The 18,011-nt window shown below is 44.7% G+C and overlaps 1 protein-coding gene across 3 annotated transcripts in view; it reads left to right on the top strand.

Moving 5' to 3' along the window:
- Window positions 1-11,316, top strand: part of LOC135552400 (RNA-binding motif, single-stranded-interacting protein 3-like) — a 250,210-nt gene extending 238,894 nt beyond the window's left edge. For all 3 annotated transcript variants that reach the window (XM_064983986.1, XM_064983984.1, XM_064983985.1), the window contains 3 exons: window positions 7,305-7,394; window positions 9,303-9,424; window positions 9,867-11,316. In XM_064983986.1, the coding sequence (XP_064840058.1) occupies window positions 7,305-7,394; window positions 9,303-9,424; window positions 9,867-9,870 (216 nt within the window). In that variant the 3' untranslated portion in view covers window positions 9,871-11,316. The remainder of the gene's footprint in view (window positions 1-7,304; window positions 7,395-9,302; window positions 9,425-9,866) is intronic.
- The last annotated feature ends 6,695 nt before the right edge of the window (window positions 11,317-18,011 follow it).

The following is an 18,011-nucleotide window of genomic DNA, read 5'->3' as shown; positions in this document are numbered from 1 at the left end:
CAGTTGGCGTTCCTTGATAGTGTTTCACATGCATATGACATTGCTACATTTCATGTACACTACCATTCAAAAGTTTGGGGTCACTTAGAAATGTCCTTGTTTTTGAAAGAAAAGCACAAAAAAAATGGCCATTAAAATAACATCGAATTCATCTGAAATACAAGTGTAGACATTGTTAATGTTGTAAATGACTATTGTAGCTGGAAACGGCTGATTTTCAATGGAATATCTGCAGTCGTGGCCAAAAGTTTTGAGAATGACACAAATATTAATTTTCACAAAGTTTGCTGCTTCAGTATCTTTAGATATTACTATGAAATACTGAAGTATAATTACAAGCATTTCATAGGTGTCAAAGGCTTTTATTGACAATTACATGAAGTTGATGCAAAGAGTCAATATTTGCAGTATTGACCCTTCTTTTTCAAGACCTCTGCAATCCACCCTGGCATGCTGTCAATTAACTTCTGGGCCACATCCTGACTGATGGCAGCCCATTCTTTGACAGAATTGTGGGGTTTTGTTTGTCCACCTGCCTCTGAGAACTTGTGGTCAATCCTCAAATGGGATTAAGGTCTGGGGAGTTTCCTGGCCATGGACCCAACACATTGTGTTAGCTAATCCAAGTTTATAATTTTAAAAGGCCAATTGATCATTAGAAAACCCTTTTGCAATTATGTTAGCACAGCTGAAAATTGTTGTCCTGCTTAAAGAAGCAATAAAACGGTCCTTCTTTAGACTAGTTGAGTATCTGGAGCATCAGCATTTGTGGGTTTAATTACATGCTTAAAATGGCCAGAAACAAATAACTTTCTTCTGAAACTCGTCAGTCTATTCTTGTTCTGAGAAATTAAGGCTATTCCATGCGGGAAATTGCAAGAAACGTAAGATCTGATACAACGCAGTGTACTACTCCCTTCACAAACTAGCTCTAACCAGAATACAAAGAGGAGTGGGAGGCCCGGTGCACAACTGAACAAGAGGATAAGTACATTAGTGTTTAGTTTGAGAAACAAACGCCTCACAAGTCCTCAACTGGCAGCTTCATACAATAGTACCCGCAAAACACCAGTCTCAATGTCAACAGTGAAGAGGTGACTCCGGGATGCTGGCCTTCTAGGCAGAATTCCTCTGTCCAGTGTCTGTGTTCTTTTGCCCATCTTAATCTTTTTTTCTTATTGGCCGGTCTGAGAGATGGCTTGTTCTTTACAATTCTGCCTATTAGCACGTCACTTTGTCCCTTTATTCTCCCTGAGAGCAGCCATGTTCCTGCGGGCAATAGGATCTAACACTCCCACTCCTACAGGTTTACACTGAATCAGACTGGAAAAGCAGATAGGTTGTTGATAGTACCAATCCTCCACACATCCCTTTTCTTACTAGCACTGATTCTGCAGATAGCAGCTTACTTACCATGACTGAGATGTGGTTGTCTCATCTAGCGGTCTTAACATGAATGAACTAAGTCGCTCTGAATAAATGTAAATGAGCATGGAGACGGATTCCCGTTCCAGTAATTCTAAGTCTATGTGGATAACAGTGATGGACCAAGACTACTCTGAGCCCTCATCCCTCATTTCCATGGATAGAGTGGACCTGCTGGTATACAGTATGACTGGGTAGTAATGGATTGGGTTAGTAATGGTCTATTTTTCACCTGGTCTCGAAGGGCCTTACATGGTGTTCTGGGAATACCATGTGAGGGCACAGCAAGACATTTCAATAGCATGCCTTCTTTAATCCTCAATGACATATCCATTTCTGATGGATTCCCACATGCTTCTCTCTCTCTCTCTGCGTCCAAATGCCTGTCTATTGGATTAAGCCCAGGGTGATATGTGAAGTGAAATAGAATGGTCAACAGAGCAAGCAGGCTGGTTCCACCGGGCTAGTGATGCCCTGCAGAGGGAGAGGAACATCTTGTGACTATCTCTAATTCTGATGCTGTGCCACCAGTAGTTACCGACAGTGAGTTGGTGCCCGATACGTTCTGCAGACAGACAGACGGATAGAGAGGGAAGGAGTTGTCTTTCCTGCACCCCGCTGGTGCTCTTGGCTGTGTGGACAGTACAGAGAGAGGGACCTTAAGAAGTCTACTCACAACCACCCTCATTAAGGACCCACACTGAGGCCGCCTCGCGCTCATCAAACACATGCCATCTGCTCGAGGCTTGGTGTGCGTGTGTGCACACATTCGTGTAACACGTGTGTACAATTTTCCCATATACACTGAGTATACAAATCATTAGGAACACCTGCTCTTTCCATGACATAGACTGACCAGGTGAAATATGATCCCTTATTGATGTCACGCTCAACAGTTTCCCGTGTGTATCAAGAATGGTCCTCCACCCAAAGAACACCCAGCCAACTTGACACGACTGTGTGAAGCATTGGAGTCAACTCAACATTAGGAAGGTGTTGCTGGTGTATTTAAGGAGCTTCATTTGGCCGAAACAGGGTGTTGGCCTAAACACTGTCCAAAATGATCTATGATATCAGCCCGTCCCTGTCAACTTCCTGACACGTCAGTTCCCTGGTGACTGTAAAGTCATGGTCATGTAAATGGGACAGAGAAGCTGAAGAAGTTACTTATTAAGCCCCTTTTCAAGCCACGGAGAGATATAACATTTCAAAAGCCTGCCTCTCGGTTTTGATATCACTAATTAAGTTCCGCTCCCCTCCATTTGCTTTCATGCCGTCGACACAGGTGAGTTAGCAGAGTGAGCTAATGGATAACGGGGGAAGGGACAAAAGGTCCTGAGGAATTGGTATGCAAACGGGCGCCGCTCGCCAGGGCAGAGAAGGTCACACCGCGAATTTGACAGCACTCTTCTAGCGGATTGTGGGCCGAAAGAGAACGAGAAGGAAGGCGATAGAGAAAGAGTGGGCGTGAGAGAGAGAGAGAGAGAGAGGGAGAACCAAAAAAAGAGAGCGTTGCAAAGCCAGGAAGTCAGACACGCCACCTCACCCCATCCGAAGTGTGACATCTCCCTCCCCACCCTTCCTCCCAGGGTGTTGGTGGCCCTCCGCAGCAGGGAGAAGAAGGGGGGGTAAGTTAATCACCCACGTCCATGGCCTTTAGCTCCTCTCATTAGTGCTGTGCGGCGGAGCCGTACCCGATCCATTAGCGCCAATGCCGGTAATGACACTCCACAAGCGTCGGGCGCCAGGCCAAGAGAATGGGCCACCGTCACACTTTTCATTACTGGGAAGGGAGGGAAAGGAGGGAGGAAGGATCGTCCTTCCTGTTCCTGCTAAGAAAAGGAGCAGGAAGAGGAGAGGCAACCCAGCTGGGTTTTTATTATCAGGCCTTATAGCTGAAAGCCTCTCTCTCGCACAAACACACATACCCTGTATATTGTACACTGGTGGTGGGAGGGCATAGACTGATCTACACATTATGTAGACATTCTACGCACAAGCATGTGCTGATGAAAAAGCATACATTTATTTAACTTGGCAAGTCAGTTAAGAACAAATTCTTATTTACAATGACGGACGACACTGGGCCAATTGTGCACCGCCCTATGGGACTCAATCGCAGCTGGATGTGATACAGCCTGGATTCAAACCAGGGACTGTAATGACACCTCTTGCACTGAGATGCAGTGCCTTAGACCGCTGCGCCACTTGGGAGTAGCATGTCTGTAAAATGGCTATTCTGCAGCTCTGTTAAAAGACCTGGTATGAAATATAGGCCATGGGTGCACACACACACACTTACGCACACACCAAAACACACACACTTGCGGCGGACACACACAGCCACTGAAGCAGCTCAGGGTGATCTGAGTGCTCTGTTTTGCACTCCTCTGGTTTCCGCTCTCTCTCCCTCTTAGGAGGGGGCATCTGCCTCCCTGTGAAGTTCAGGACCAGCAGGGGGCCTCTGCTTCCTCCTCTCTGTTCCTCTATCACTGGCCTCCCATAGTCAGACAGCTATGTTAAAAACACACGTCTGCCTCACAGCGCCCCCCCCCCCCGAGGACGGGAAGGGAATTACAAGAACAAAAATGTAAATGCAACATGTGACAATTTCAAAGATTTAGCTGATTTACAGTTCATATAAGGGAATCAGACAATTTAAATAAATTCATTTGGCCCTAATCTATGGATTTCACATGACTAGACAGCCATGCAGAATGAGTTTTCCCCCAAAATAGGGCTGTATTACAGACACAAATACTCCTCAGTTTCATCAGCTGTCTGGGTGGCTGGTCTCAGACGATCCCGCAGCTGAAGAAGCAGGATGTGGAGGTCCTGGGCTGGCGTGGTTACACGTGGTCTGGGGTTGTGAGGTCGGTTGGACGTAATGCCAAATTCTCTAAAACAACGTTGGAGGCAGCTTATGGTAGAGAAATGAACATTACGTTTTCTGGTGACAGTGCTGTCGGACATTGCCAATTGCATGCTCCCTCAAAACTTGAGTTTGTGGCATTGTGTTGTGTGACAAAACTTCACATTTTAGAGTTGCCTTTTATTGTCCCCAGTACAAGGTACACCTGTATAATGATCATGCTGATCGTAATCAGCTTCTTGGTATGCTATACCTGTCAGGTGGATGGATTATCTTGGCAAATGAGAAATGCTCACTAACATGGATGTAAACACATTTTGAGAGAAGTAAGATTTTTGTGCATAAGGAACATTTCTGTGATCTTTTATTTCAGCTCATGAAACATGGGACCAACACTTTAGATGTTGCATTTATTAAAATAATTCAGTATATATATATATATATATATATATATATATATATACACACACTGAGTATACAAAACATTAGGAACACATTCCTAATATTGAGTTGCACCCCCTTTTTCTTACCATTATTTTACTAGGCAAGTCAGTTAAGAAAAAATTCTTATTTTCAATGACGGCCTAGGAACAGTGGGTTAATTGCCTGTTCAGGGGCAGAACGACAGATTTGTACCTTGTCAGCTCGGGGATTTGAACTTGCAACCTTTCGGTTACTAGTCCAATGCTCTAACCCACTAGGCTACCCTTGCCCTCAATTCATCAGGACATGGACTCTAAGAGGTGTGGAAAGCATTCCACAGGGATGCTGGCCCATGTTGACTCCAATGCTTCCCACAGTTGTGTCAAGTTCACTGGATGTCATTTGGGTGGTGAACCATTCTTGATACACACGGGAAACTGTTGAGTGTGAAACCCAGCCGCATTGCCGTTCTTGACACACTCAAACCGGTGGACCTGGCACCTACTACCATACCCGTTCAAAGGCACTTTAATCTTTTGTCTTGCCCAACCACCCTCTGGATGGCACACATACACAATCCATGTCTCAATTGTCTCAAGGCGTAAACATCCTTTAAAACCTTTTATGGCTGCTGTTCCTGTACAGGGATCAAATCAGTGGAAATTCCAGAGCGCCAACTAATTGTACTCGATACAACTCAAACTTTCATTAAAACACACATACAAGGTACTCAATTAAAGCCACACTCGTTGTGAATCTAGCCAACATGTCAGATTTGTAAAATGCTTTTCGGCGAAAGCATGAGAAGCTATTATCCGATAGCATGCAGCCCCCAGAAACACACGAAGGGGACGTAAACAAAGAAATTAGCGTAGCCGGCGCTACACAAAACGCAGAAATAAAATATAAAACATTCATTACCTTTGACGAGCTTCTTTGTTGGCACTCCTATATGTCCCATAAACATCACAATTGGGTCTTTTTTTCGATTAAATCGGTCCATATATACCCAAAATGTCCATTTATGAACACCGTGAAATCCAGGAAAAAACTCCCGTTTCCCAACGCAATGTCATTTTTTTAAATTAAAAAAGTTGCCTATAAACTTTGACAAAACACTTCAAACTACTTTTGTAATCCAACTTTAGGTATTAGTAAACGTTAATAAACGATAAAATTGATCACGGAGAGATCTGTATTCAATAGCTGCAAGTTTGGAAAACGTTGTCCACTTTCCCCCTTCCATGACTTCCTGCTGTGTACCCGAAGACAGGATGTGCCTATTACTCATATGACCAAGGATTTAACTAAATAGAATTCACAACACTGGCGACATCGTGTGGAAGCTGTAGGAACTGTAAGCCTGTTGCCATCTATTATACCGTGCAATAGACAATACAGAGACTGGCGGATTGATTTTTTCTTTGTCGATTTTGTGATCAGGTTTCCTAACAGAACGAAACACGTTCTGTTATAGTCACAGACATCACTTAACCAGTTTTAGAAACTTCAGAGTGTTTTCTATCCACACATACTAATCTTTTGCATGTACTATATTCCTGGCATGACTAGCAGGATGTTGAAATGTTGCGCGATTTTTAACAAAAAGCTGCGAAAATTCGCAGCAGCCTTAACAGGTTTTAACCTGTCTCCTCCCCTTCATCTACACGGTTTGAGGTGGATTTAACAGGTGACATCAATAAGGGATCATAGCTTTCACCTGAGTTCACTTGGTCAGTCTATGTCATGGAAAGGCGTTCCTAATGCTTTGTACACTCAGTGTATACAGCAGATTAGTAACTGGTGTGTTTGACCTGCAGAGTGGATCCCATGTAAATTGAATATGTGGTGGGATGTTGTTTTAACCATAATGTTCAATCACTTGGGTCACAACAGTTTGATATGATTGATAATAATGAATGAACATATTGTTTCTGTTTCCTGTGATCAATTGATTGTTGTTGAAGTTAGAAAAGACAGGTTGTTGATGTGTGTGTTCCAGTACATGCCAGGTTGTTGATGTGTGTGTGTGTTCCAGTACATGCCAGGTTGTTGATGTGTGTGTGTGTTCCAGTACATGACAGGTTGTTGATGTGTGTGTGTTCCAGTACATGACAGGTTGTTGATGTGTGTGTGTTCCAGTACATGACAGGTTGTTGATGTGTGTGTGTTCCAGTACATGACAGGTTGTTGATGTGTGTGTGTGTTCCAGTACATGGCAGGTTGTTGATGTGTGTGTGTGTTCCAGTACATGCCAGGTTGTTGATGTGTGTGTGTGTTCCAGTACATGACAGGTTGTTGATGTGTGTGTGTGTTCCAGTACATGACAGGTTGTTGATGTGTGTGTGTGTGTGTTCCAGTACATGACAGGTTGTTGATGTGTGTGTGTGTGTGTTCCAGTACATGACAGGTTGTTGATGTGTGTGTGTGTGTTCCAGTACATGACAGGTTGTTGATGTGTGTGTGTGTTCCAGTACATGACAGGTTGTTAATGTGTGTGTGTGTGTGTGTGTTCCAGTACATGACAGGTTGTTGATGTGTGTGTGTTCCAGTACATGACAGGTTGTTAATGTGTGTGTTCCAGTACATGACTGCTGCGGCTGCCGGGGCGTCTATGCAAGGGACCTACATTCCTCAGTACACGCCTGTGCCTCAGACAGCCGTCCCCGTTGAAGTAAGTCAGCCACAGACACACACACCTTTGTTTTACTATCCTTGTGGGGACCAAACAATTTATGCCCATTCAAAATCCTTTTCTCCCTAACCTTAAACGTAAACCTAACTCTTAAACCTTAACCCTAAGCCTAAAATAGCCTTTTTCCTTGTGAGGACCAGTGAAATGTCTCCACTTTTTCCTTGTTTTACTATCATTGTGAGGGTTTCTGGTACCCACAAGGATAGTAAAACCAAAAAACACACACATGGATACACACTCATACACAGATGATTGCACACACTGGATGCACACACACACAAACACTCCTAAGGACAGAAATGCATACACACTCTCTCACACACACAGATAGACATAGATACACACACACACACTCACAGTGACACTGCAACATCCGCTCAATAAGAACGGCCAAGCACACATGTTGCCACGGCTTGCTACTGTTGAGCGTGCCGAGTGTGCAGCTCAGAGCAGGCTGGCACACGGTGAGAAATGATGAGTGTGGAAGGCTGTCTGGAGGGCTGATGGCGCCGGCCCATTCAGATGGAGCATCAGCCTGTATCAGATGACAGGTGCTGAATTGAGACACACTGCCGGCGGAGCTGTCCCTCTCCCGGATGGCCGTGTGCTCAACACACACATCCTTCAGCCCCAGGCCCCTGGTTAGCAAGCGGCTGCCCAGCTGACAACGCCCTGACACCACCATCCATCTCTACAGCTCCATAGAGGAGATGATAATCAGGAGATAGCCACCCTTCATAAAGTCACCGGCTGGAGAGAGAGACTCGGAGACATAGCGTTAGCCCAAGGGTTCTCTTGTTGTCTCTCTCACCTATTCCGTTCTCAATGCCACACATGGTGGATGCCACCATCAGTGAGGTTCTATATATCAGTGCTGTTGAGATGAGCTGCAGACAAAGAGCGTCTCGGAGGACGATGTGTAAACATGGTGTTGAGATGAGCCGCAGACAAGGAGTGTCTCGGAGGACGATGTGTAAACATGGTGTTGAGATGAGCCGCAGACAAGGAGTGTCTCGGAGGACGATGTGTAAACATGGTGTTGAGATGAGCTGCAGACAAGGAGTGTCTCGGAGGACGATGTGTAAACATTGTGTTGAGATGAGCTGCAGACAAGGAGAGTCTCGGAGGACGATGTGTAAACATGGTGTTGAGATGAGCTGCAGACAAGGAGTGTCTTGGAGGGCGATGTGTAAACATGGTGTTGAGATGAGCTGCAGACAAGGAGTGTCTCGGAGGACGATGTGTAAACATGGTGTTGAGATGAGCTGCAGACAAGGAGTGTGTCGGAGGACGATGTGTAAACATGGTGTTGAGATGAGCTGCAGACAAGGAGAGTCTCGGAGGACGATGTGTAAACATGGTGTTGAGATGAGCTGCAGACAAGGAGTGTCTCGGAGGACGATGTGTAAACATGATGTTGAGATGAGCCGCAGACAAGGAGTGTCTCGGAGAACGATGTGTAAACATGGTGTTGAGATGAGCTGCAGACAAGGAGTGTCTCGGAGGACGATGTGTAAACATGGTGTTGAGATGAGCTGCAGACAAGGAGTGTCTCGGAGGACGATGTGTAAACATGGTGTTGAGAGCGTCCTTTACATCTTGTTAAGGTGATGGAGGAGATGAGACCACGATGGCTGATGTTCAGTGAGGTTAGGACGTGAAACCCTTACCCTCTCACATGTAACCTTGTGACTGTAAAAGCAGAGTTTTTCTTTTTAAGGCTACTGTGGTATTAGGTTTAGATGTATTTAAACAGATTCGTACATAATTATGCAGAGACATACATAGAATGTGATGTCATACAATATATTACTTGACGGTTACATTGCGTTACATGGAGGATGATGTCACTTCCTGTTGTCTCACGCCCACTTCCTTTTCCCGTAGGGAGTGGTCACGGATGCCTCTCCTCAGTCAGTGGCCCCCTCGTCGCATGACGTGAGTGGGCAGCAGCATCAGATCCAGGTGGACGGGTCCAGCGACCATGTTGCTTACTCATACCAGTCCAAGTGAGTACTGCTGCCATCTTCTCACTGTACATATCAACAACACATTACGATAACTATGACCTGTCATTGTCTATCGTTATGCCGTATCGTAGCTGACTATTTGCTGCTTTGTTCTTTGACATTGAGTTTTTTGGGCTTGTTGACTAATTAAAAGGGATAGTTTACCCAAATTATAAATTATATATATGTTTCCTTACTCTGTAAGCAGTCTATGGACAGGGTATGACGACAATCCGTGCTTTGGGTTTGTTCACCTGGACACTGTTTTCAAATGCTGTCATACCGTGTCCGTAGACTGTTAACACTACACGGTATGGAAACCAATATGTCATTTTGTCATTTGAGTGAACTATCCCTTTATTGTCATTTTTAGAGTCTGTGCATTATGATGATTACCTTGCCTTTGATTCTCTCTCGTTGTGGTTCTTCTCTTCCTCATTAGATAGCGACAGACGAGGAGAATATTCCTGTGACAGTGTTGCCTTGAGAAAGGGGGGTTGGCTGCACTGAGAATGTGGAGAGAAGAGAGATTGCTTCCAGATTGCCCAGGCACCAAAAAATAGACACTTTTTCATTTCCTACCTGGCCTAAGAGAGTTACAGAGAGAGAAGAGAGAGAGAGAGAGAGAGAAAGAGATGAGAGAGGGTGGGTTGGAGGGGGTGAAGTCGCTGGGCACAGTGCAAAGAGTTGAAAATGTTTAGTCTGGCAACCTGCCTGGTGGGCTGGGCTTCAGCTTGACTTACTCAACTGAAAAAAAATAAAAAAAAAATAGGGAAATGTTCAATGCGCAGGTAGGTAGGTGATGAGTTTTATTTTGTAATTAGAAAAGGGGAAGTCAAAGTTTGAGATACACAGAGATTGTCTTCCTTAGATATTAAGCTATGATTTCTTTTCACTTTTTTTTCTCTTGTTAAATTTGAGTTTTCTAGATATATTCGAAATAAGTGTTTTTCTTTATTGAATCTTCATGGCCTTAATTTTAAGGGCGTCGGATGACTTTTTACAGAGAGTAAAGTCTGGCGTCTCGTTGAAAATAAAAAGCGATCTAAATCAGTCTCTTGGACCACTTTGATGGTACATGATACTGCAGGGGTTGAGCTAGAGACATTAAAACAAAGTCTATCACATAAGCTGTACAGATTTAATAGACAAGAGTTCCTTTTTCTTTTCTTCGTTAGAAGAAAACTTTGATAAATAATTATGTCAGAGGTTACTAAATCTAAGAGAAAAAAGTAAATGTCTGCTAAGGAAAAGAGTGGGAAAAGATAAAAGCTTTGAGGAGATTTTTCACAATGAGGAGGGAAAAAAGACACTGCATTGTAGAAAATGCAGTCGGTTGCAAATGCTGAACTTGTTTTTATTATCATAATTATTATTTTACATGGCAAGATTGCTGTTGATGACATTAGTGCTTTTATCTGCTACATTTGACCTTTTTTTATGAGCTTGATGGTGTTTTTAGCCCGCTTTGCTTGTCACACTATAAAAAAGAAAGAACAAAGAAAAGAAAGAAAAAAACATCTAAAACAAACATAAAACGGTAGGAAAAAAAATGTGCGCAGTGATAAACTTCGTAGATTGAGTAGGAGCTTACGGTTTAAACCAATCAATGCAAAAGCAATAGAAGAAATTGTTGACAATTTCTGTAGTCTTTCCTAGTTGTGGATCAAATGCAGCCCAAGGATGGCCATTTTTATACCAAAGATGAAGAGACACTCTGATCCAGAGTTTTGTTGTTTTTCAGTTAGATTTTGTTGTTGATGCTGTTGATGTTATTGTTGATATTGTTGTTGTTGCTGTTGTCATTGTTGTTTTTAATTTGACCTTGATGGCCGGACCAGTCCGTACTTTTCCTTTCATTACAATTACACGTTTTGGCTTAAGCTACCTTCCACGGTTGTCGAAACTATCACACTGACGTCAAACAGTATTTGAACGTATGATGCAACTAGTGGCAGTTCGACCTAATGTCCCTCTCTGCCACTTAAATTGTCTTTCCGCCTCTCATCTGTCGTGTTCCACTCTTTCGCCAACTATGGGGGCATTCTACCAGTCAACAATAAACACTATAGGAAATATTGGGTAATGTTGCAGCTCGCTCCTCGGTCATTAATGCTTCGCTTCTGGCTTTGTTGGCTCCCTGATCTCTGCCTCGATGCCGTCTCTTCATCTCATTGAATCAATGACAACTGAACAAAACGGATACATTTTCTCCCCTTCCCGGGAGTCTCATCAACGTTACCCTGCATTTTTTTCCCCTCTCCAGTCATCCAGACAACACATAGCAAAACTCTCCGGCACGCTCTCGTTTGTCTGCATGGACGTCAAACATGTCCTGCTATCCCAGGCACGATGTACTTAGGAGGACAGGAACTTAATTCAAGACTAGCATTGACACGTTAACCTCTGGTGTGCTTCGGTGTTTAATAAATCTCTGAACTCCAAACATACAAAACGAACACGTGGAAGCATAGTAGTGTTATCTGCTTTTGCAAACATTATTTCTCTTGAAGACCCATATTTACGGGTTCGGTAAACACTACTGTACTCAGACCTAAGGGGTTATTTTCCAGACAGAATAGTGCACTACAATAATGTTGACAGTAACCTTTCAGCCAAGCCTAAAAAGCCTGTCTTCTCCGCCTCTAGACTCAGTAGCCTGTAAACATCTCTGCCCCATTCCTTTCAGCCTTTCATCAAACCCCTATCCATTATACACAGTACCCTGTGTCTGGAGCGCTGTGTGTCTCTATCCCCATTACAGTACCCTGTGTCTGGAGCGCTGTGTGTCTCTATCCCCATTACAGTACCCTGTGTCTGGAGCGCTGTGTGTCTCTATCCCCATTACAGTACCCTGTGTCTGGAGCGCTGTGTGTCTCTATCCTCATTACAGTACCCTGTGTCTGGAGCGCTGTGTGTCTCTATCCCCATTACAGTACCCTGTGTCTGGAGCGCTGTGTGTCTCTATCCCCATTACAGTACCCTGTGTCTGGAGCGCTGTGTGTCTCTATCCCCATTACAGTACCCTGTGTCTGGAGCGCTGTGTGTCTCTATCCCCATTACAGTACCCTGTGTCTGGAGCGCTGTGTGTCTCTATCCCCATTACAGTACCCTGTGTCTGGAGCGCTGTGTGTCTCTATCCCCATTACAGTACCCTGTGTCTGGAGCGCTGTGTGTCTCTATCCCCATTACAGTACCCTGTGTCTGGAGCGCTGTGTGTCTCTATCCCCATTACAGTACCCTGTGTCTGGAGCGCTGTGTGTCTCTATCCCCATTACAGTACCCTGTGTCTGGAGCGCTGTGTGTCTCTATCCCCATTACAGTACCCTGTGTCTGGAGCGCTGTGTGTCTCTATCCCCATTACAGTACCCTGTGTCTGGAGCGCTGTGTGTCTCTATCCCCATTACAGTACCCTGTGTCTGGAGCGCTGTGTGTCTCTATCCCCATTACAGTACCCTGTGTCTGGAGCGCTGTGTGTCTCTATCCCCATTACAGTACCCTGTGTCTGGAGCGCTGTGTGTCTCTATCCTCATTACAGTACCCTGTGTCTGGAGCGCTGTGTGTCTCTATCCCCATTACAGTACCCTGTGTCTGGAGCGCTGTGTGTCTCTATCCCCATTACAGTACCCTGTGTCTGGAGCGCTGTGTGTCTCTATCCCCATTACAGTACCCTGTGTCTGGAGCGCTGTGTGTCTCTATCCCCATTACAGTACCCTGTGTCTGGAGCGCTGTGTGTCTCTATCCCCATTACAGTACCCTGTGTCTGGAGCGCTGTGTGTCTCTATCCCCATTACAGTACCCTGTGTCTGGAGCGCTGTGTGTCTCTATCCCCATTACAGTACCCTGTGTCTGGAGCGCTGTGTGTCTCTATCCCCATTACAGTACCCTGTGTCTGGAGCGCTGTGTGTCTCTATCCCCATTACAGTACCCTGTGTCTGGAGCGCTGTGTGTCTCTATCCCCATTACAGTACCCTGTGTCTGGAGCGCTGTGTGTCTCTATCCCCATTACAGTACCCTGTGTCTGGAGCGCTGTGTGTCTCTATCCCCATTACAGTACCCTGTGTCTGGAGCGCTGTGTGTCTCTATCCCCATTACAGTACCCTGTGTCTGGAGCGCTGTGTGTCTCTATCCCCATTACAGTACCCTGTGTCTGGAGCGCTGTGTGTCTCTATCCCCATTACAGTACCCTGTGTCTAGAGCGCTGTGTGTCTCTATCCCCATTACAGTACCCTGTGTCTGGAGCGCTGTGTGTCTCTATCTCCATTACAGTACCCTGTGTCTGGAGCGCTGTGTGTCTCTATCCTCATTACAGTACCCTGTGTCTGGAGCACTGTGTGTCTCTATCCCCATTACAGTACCCTGTGTCTGGAGCACTGTGTGTCTCTATCCTCATTACAGTACCCTGTGTCTGGAGCGCTGTGTGTCTCTATCTCCATTACAGTACCCTGTGTCTGAAATGGGACCTTATTCCCTATATAGTGCACTACATTTGACCAGGCACTGCATCTCAGTGCAAAAGGCATCACTACAGTCCCTGGGTCGAATCCAGGCTATATCACATCCGGCCATGATTGGGAGTCCCATAGGGCGGCACACAATTGTCCCAGCGTCGTCCGGGGTAGGCCGTCATTGTAAGTAAGAATTTGTTCTTAACTGACTTACCTAGTTAAATAAAGGTTAAATAAAATTAAATAAATAGGGCTCTGGTCATAAAATGGGGCTCCATGTTAAGAATAAGGTTCCATTCCGGACAACACCTCTGGGTCCCTGCCTGCCTGCTCACTCACTGTGGTGCTAGAGCCATAAAAAGGCACCCCTAATCTGACCAGGCTTCACTCTCTCTCTTCTCTCTCTCTTCCTCGGTGAGGTTTTCCCTCTTTATTGGACAGCGCAGGAGCTGAACCACAAAACCAATTTTAGTCACATTCTCAATGAGCCTTGACGGGGCCCAATTTGTCTCCCCTCAGGGCATTGGGATCCGCTCCAGTGTCCCCCAAAGCCTCTTTTTTTTAGAGAAATAGAGGGATTTTTGGTGTTCTTTTTTCCGTTAACAATTGCACGCTTTGAGATCCAGCAGTTCATGTGACTCAAAGGCAGGCTGTGCATTGCGTTCTGGGAAAGATGGCAGTGACATCATGGGTCAGCTATGACATCGCACACAGAAATGTCTGTAACAATGTAATTGTTCATCGAGTGCCTTTAACGAAGCTTCCAAATGATTCCAATATCTACAGGATAGAAAAAAAGCACACGGAAAAGCTATCTTATATAAGGGAACCGTACATTTTTGAAGAAGTTGTGCTAATGAAGATAGTAGTACAAATGTACAACCTACTCTAAGGTGCTACAGTGAAAGCTGTCTTGGGCATGTGCCTGCTTTGTGTCCGTTGGTCTGTGACACACTGGCTATTGTCGATCAACATTCATTTACTACAGTGGCTCATCCCATTGGGTTGTGCTTTTCACAACCAATAGAAAACGGGCCCATCGTGAACTACGTGGTCTACATCGTGAGCTGCCATCATAGCCACCGTAACACAGGCAACGCAATCGGAGAAAATATATATACCATTCGACAATCTGTTGTCCCGTAAAACATTCGACCCACATGTCTTCCATCCAATGACAAGTCAATGATCAAATCTACTGCACCAATCTACCAACACCAGAGCTACTCAGCTGCCCACTGTCCCCAAACACCTCTCTCTTTCCTCTTTTCACTCACCCTGTCACTTCCCCTCATCTTCTGCTTTCACTTTCCGAGTACAGAAAACTTTGAGATCACAGGATATATGCGCGAAGTCACCCACTTTACAATTCCAACAGACAAGCAAACCCAAAACGTCTGTGCCGTTTTCACACCAGTGACAACAACCTGTGTACATTTCTGCATGTCTCTCCGGGTAATGACATTGATTTTTGCTGCGTGTTTTTTTTCGTGAGCAGGCGAGCTGCTACAGTAGGAGGTGTCCAGATCTTAAGCTCGGCCGTCGGTCGGGGTCGACGTTTGCTCCTCAACCTCCATGGTGTTCAAACTGTACCTGAAACGATGTGCTCGACATCATAGACCACTCTTACAGCTGCTACTTTCAGAGACAGACGAAAGAAGAAACCATTGATTAACCGTAGGAATCTGACTGCACTCACCTTTGATCACAAAGGTCAACGCGCTATACATGTTGTCACCGTCTAAGATTCAATAGCAATGACATACAAGGAAAATTAGGTGACCAATAGAAATGACCAAAAAAAAAGCACACAACAGAACTGTATACGCTCCAAATTGCTACCAGAGATTCAAGAAAGACCAAACATTGAAGTGTGGAGAGGTTTCCCTCAATGGGGTAAGAGCGATATCGATGAGGTCATTACGTGGTTGAAATGGCATTATCAAGACTGACTAAACTCCTCTTTTATTCTACGCTAGTTGTAGCACAATGGCCGGGCAAGATGCCTGCTAAACATGTACAGTGATTCTCACTGTGTTTTAGGGAGCTGCAGTTAAAGATCTAGCTCGCTAGCCTATGTGTCAGAACAAACCAGCCAGAGAGGGTCATTGGCTCTACTACATTCGCTGACACACACACATACTCACTATTGCCAGACATTTCTGAGTATTACACACACACACACACACACAGTGTTTCAGTCAGTGTGTTAGTCTTCTCATTATCTCTTCATCAGAGTACGGTTATCACTCTGCTCTTCATTGCTTACCATCATAGTCTCAGTCACTTAGGCTCTATGGGGCCAACTTCCACGTGAGTAAAATGTTCACTTTCTCTCCCATTGACATCAATGCATCACTAACCTAAACATGGACTTTAGTGGAAGTTAGGATTTGCCCCGATCTCTTTGGTATCTCCAGAGCAGCTGTGTTCCGTTTCAGTCTACTGTATCTATCCAGGCTGGGCCACAGAGCTGCTTCAGTTCACTGCCCTTTTAACGCCGTCCACTTCTCCGATCCGTCCCATGTTGTGTCTGTCTCACTGCCTCCGTCCAGATATCAAGCCAGTCGGTCATATCTAGCTACCATATTTCTATCAAGTCCTAGGAACATATTCACCACAATGGCATTCCAAGTTGATCAATGTCATACCCCATTGTCATAGGCTTCTTGTGATTTCCCACATTGTGACTAGACAGTGGTTTAGAGAAGACTGGCCCTGTGTCCAAAATGGACCCTATGTCTATATAGGGGATACTGTGTCCTATATTGGCACCCTATTCTCCATACAATGCACAACTGGACTGTATTATGACAGACGGTGCCTCAGAGTTGGGACTCCCGCAGTGTGACAGGAGAGCTCCGGGCTCGATATAACTCAACACTCTTTCAGCTCTCACCACCACGTAATTCAGTGGGGAAATTGCTCCCCAAAAAAAAGAATGTGTCCCATGCTTTTTAATTGATGCTCCGGTTCACCTTTGACGGGAGGCATCGATTGGCCACACATCCCCAGGAGCTCAGCCAACTGGCTAACCTAACACACACCTTCCTCAGAATGAAATGGCTCCCAGAGACGTCAAACACTATTGAGTAACTATCATGAGAAATGGCCAAACAAATTTGCTGAAGAAACTTCCAGAACTTTCATTAAGCGTCAGGATTATTATACGATAAAAAAAGAGGAATATTTATTAGGACAGCAAAGCGGTTCTTAGATATTTTTTTGTTTAGTTCTGTTATTTGTTGTTTTTCTATTTTTGCTTTTCTTTGGGTCAGCGCAGAGGAGGATGTGGTCATGCCTTATGCACGCCACTCAGTGTGTGCGATCCTTGATAAATATCTGTACATCTGTGGATGTTAGGATTAAACTTAGGTTTTAATGAGTTGTTTTTTTCTCTGAAGCTTTCAATAAAAAAATGTGGAAAAAATATCACGAATGTGCCTCGTTATTTGACTCTAATGTCTCAATCTTTGTAACTTTAAAAACATGGTCTTTGTTACAGTAAAAAAAATAAAAGGTACTGCTTTTAGTGCGAGTGGTAGACACCATATTGTCAACTACTAACTCTACCCCATCTCCTGTAATAAAACCCCTCCCATACCATACCAATATACCTGCCTCTTTTAGTGGAAGACACCATATTGTCAACTACTAACTCTACCTCATCTCCTGTAATAAAACACCACCCATCCCCTTCCATACCAATACACCTGCCTCTTTTAGTGCTAGTGCTAGACACCATATTGTCAACTACTAACTCTACACAATCTCCTGTAATAAAACCCCATGCCCTCCCATAACAATACACCTACCTCTTGTAGTGCTAGTGGTAGACACCATATTGCCAACTACTAACTCTACCCAATCTCCTGTAATAAAACCCCTCCCCTCCCATACCAATGCACCTGCCTCTTTTAGTGCTAGTGGTAGACACCATATTGCCAACTACTAACTCTACCCAATCTCCTGTAATAAAACCCTTCCCCTCCCATACCAATACACCTGCCTCTTTTAGTGGTAGACACCATAGTGTCAACTACTAACTCTACCTCATCTCCTGTAATAAAACACCGCCCCTCCCCTTCCATACCAATACACCTGCCTCTTTTAGTGCTAGTGCTAGACACCATATTGTC

This window comes from Oncorhynchus masou, chromosome 13, assembly GCF_036934945.1.
Source record: "Oncorhynchus masou masou isolate Uvic2021 chromosome 13, UVic_Omas_1.1, whole genome shotgun sequence".
In the NCBI taxonomy this organism is placed as follows: Eukaryota; Metazoa; Chordata; class Actinopteri; order Salmoniformes; family Salmonidae; genus Oncorhynchus; species Oncorhynchus masou.
Note: the sequence above shows the minus strand (reverse complement) of the source record. Positions and strands in the feature narration are given on the sequence as shown.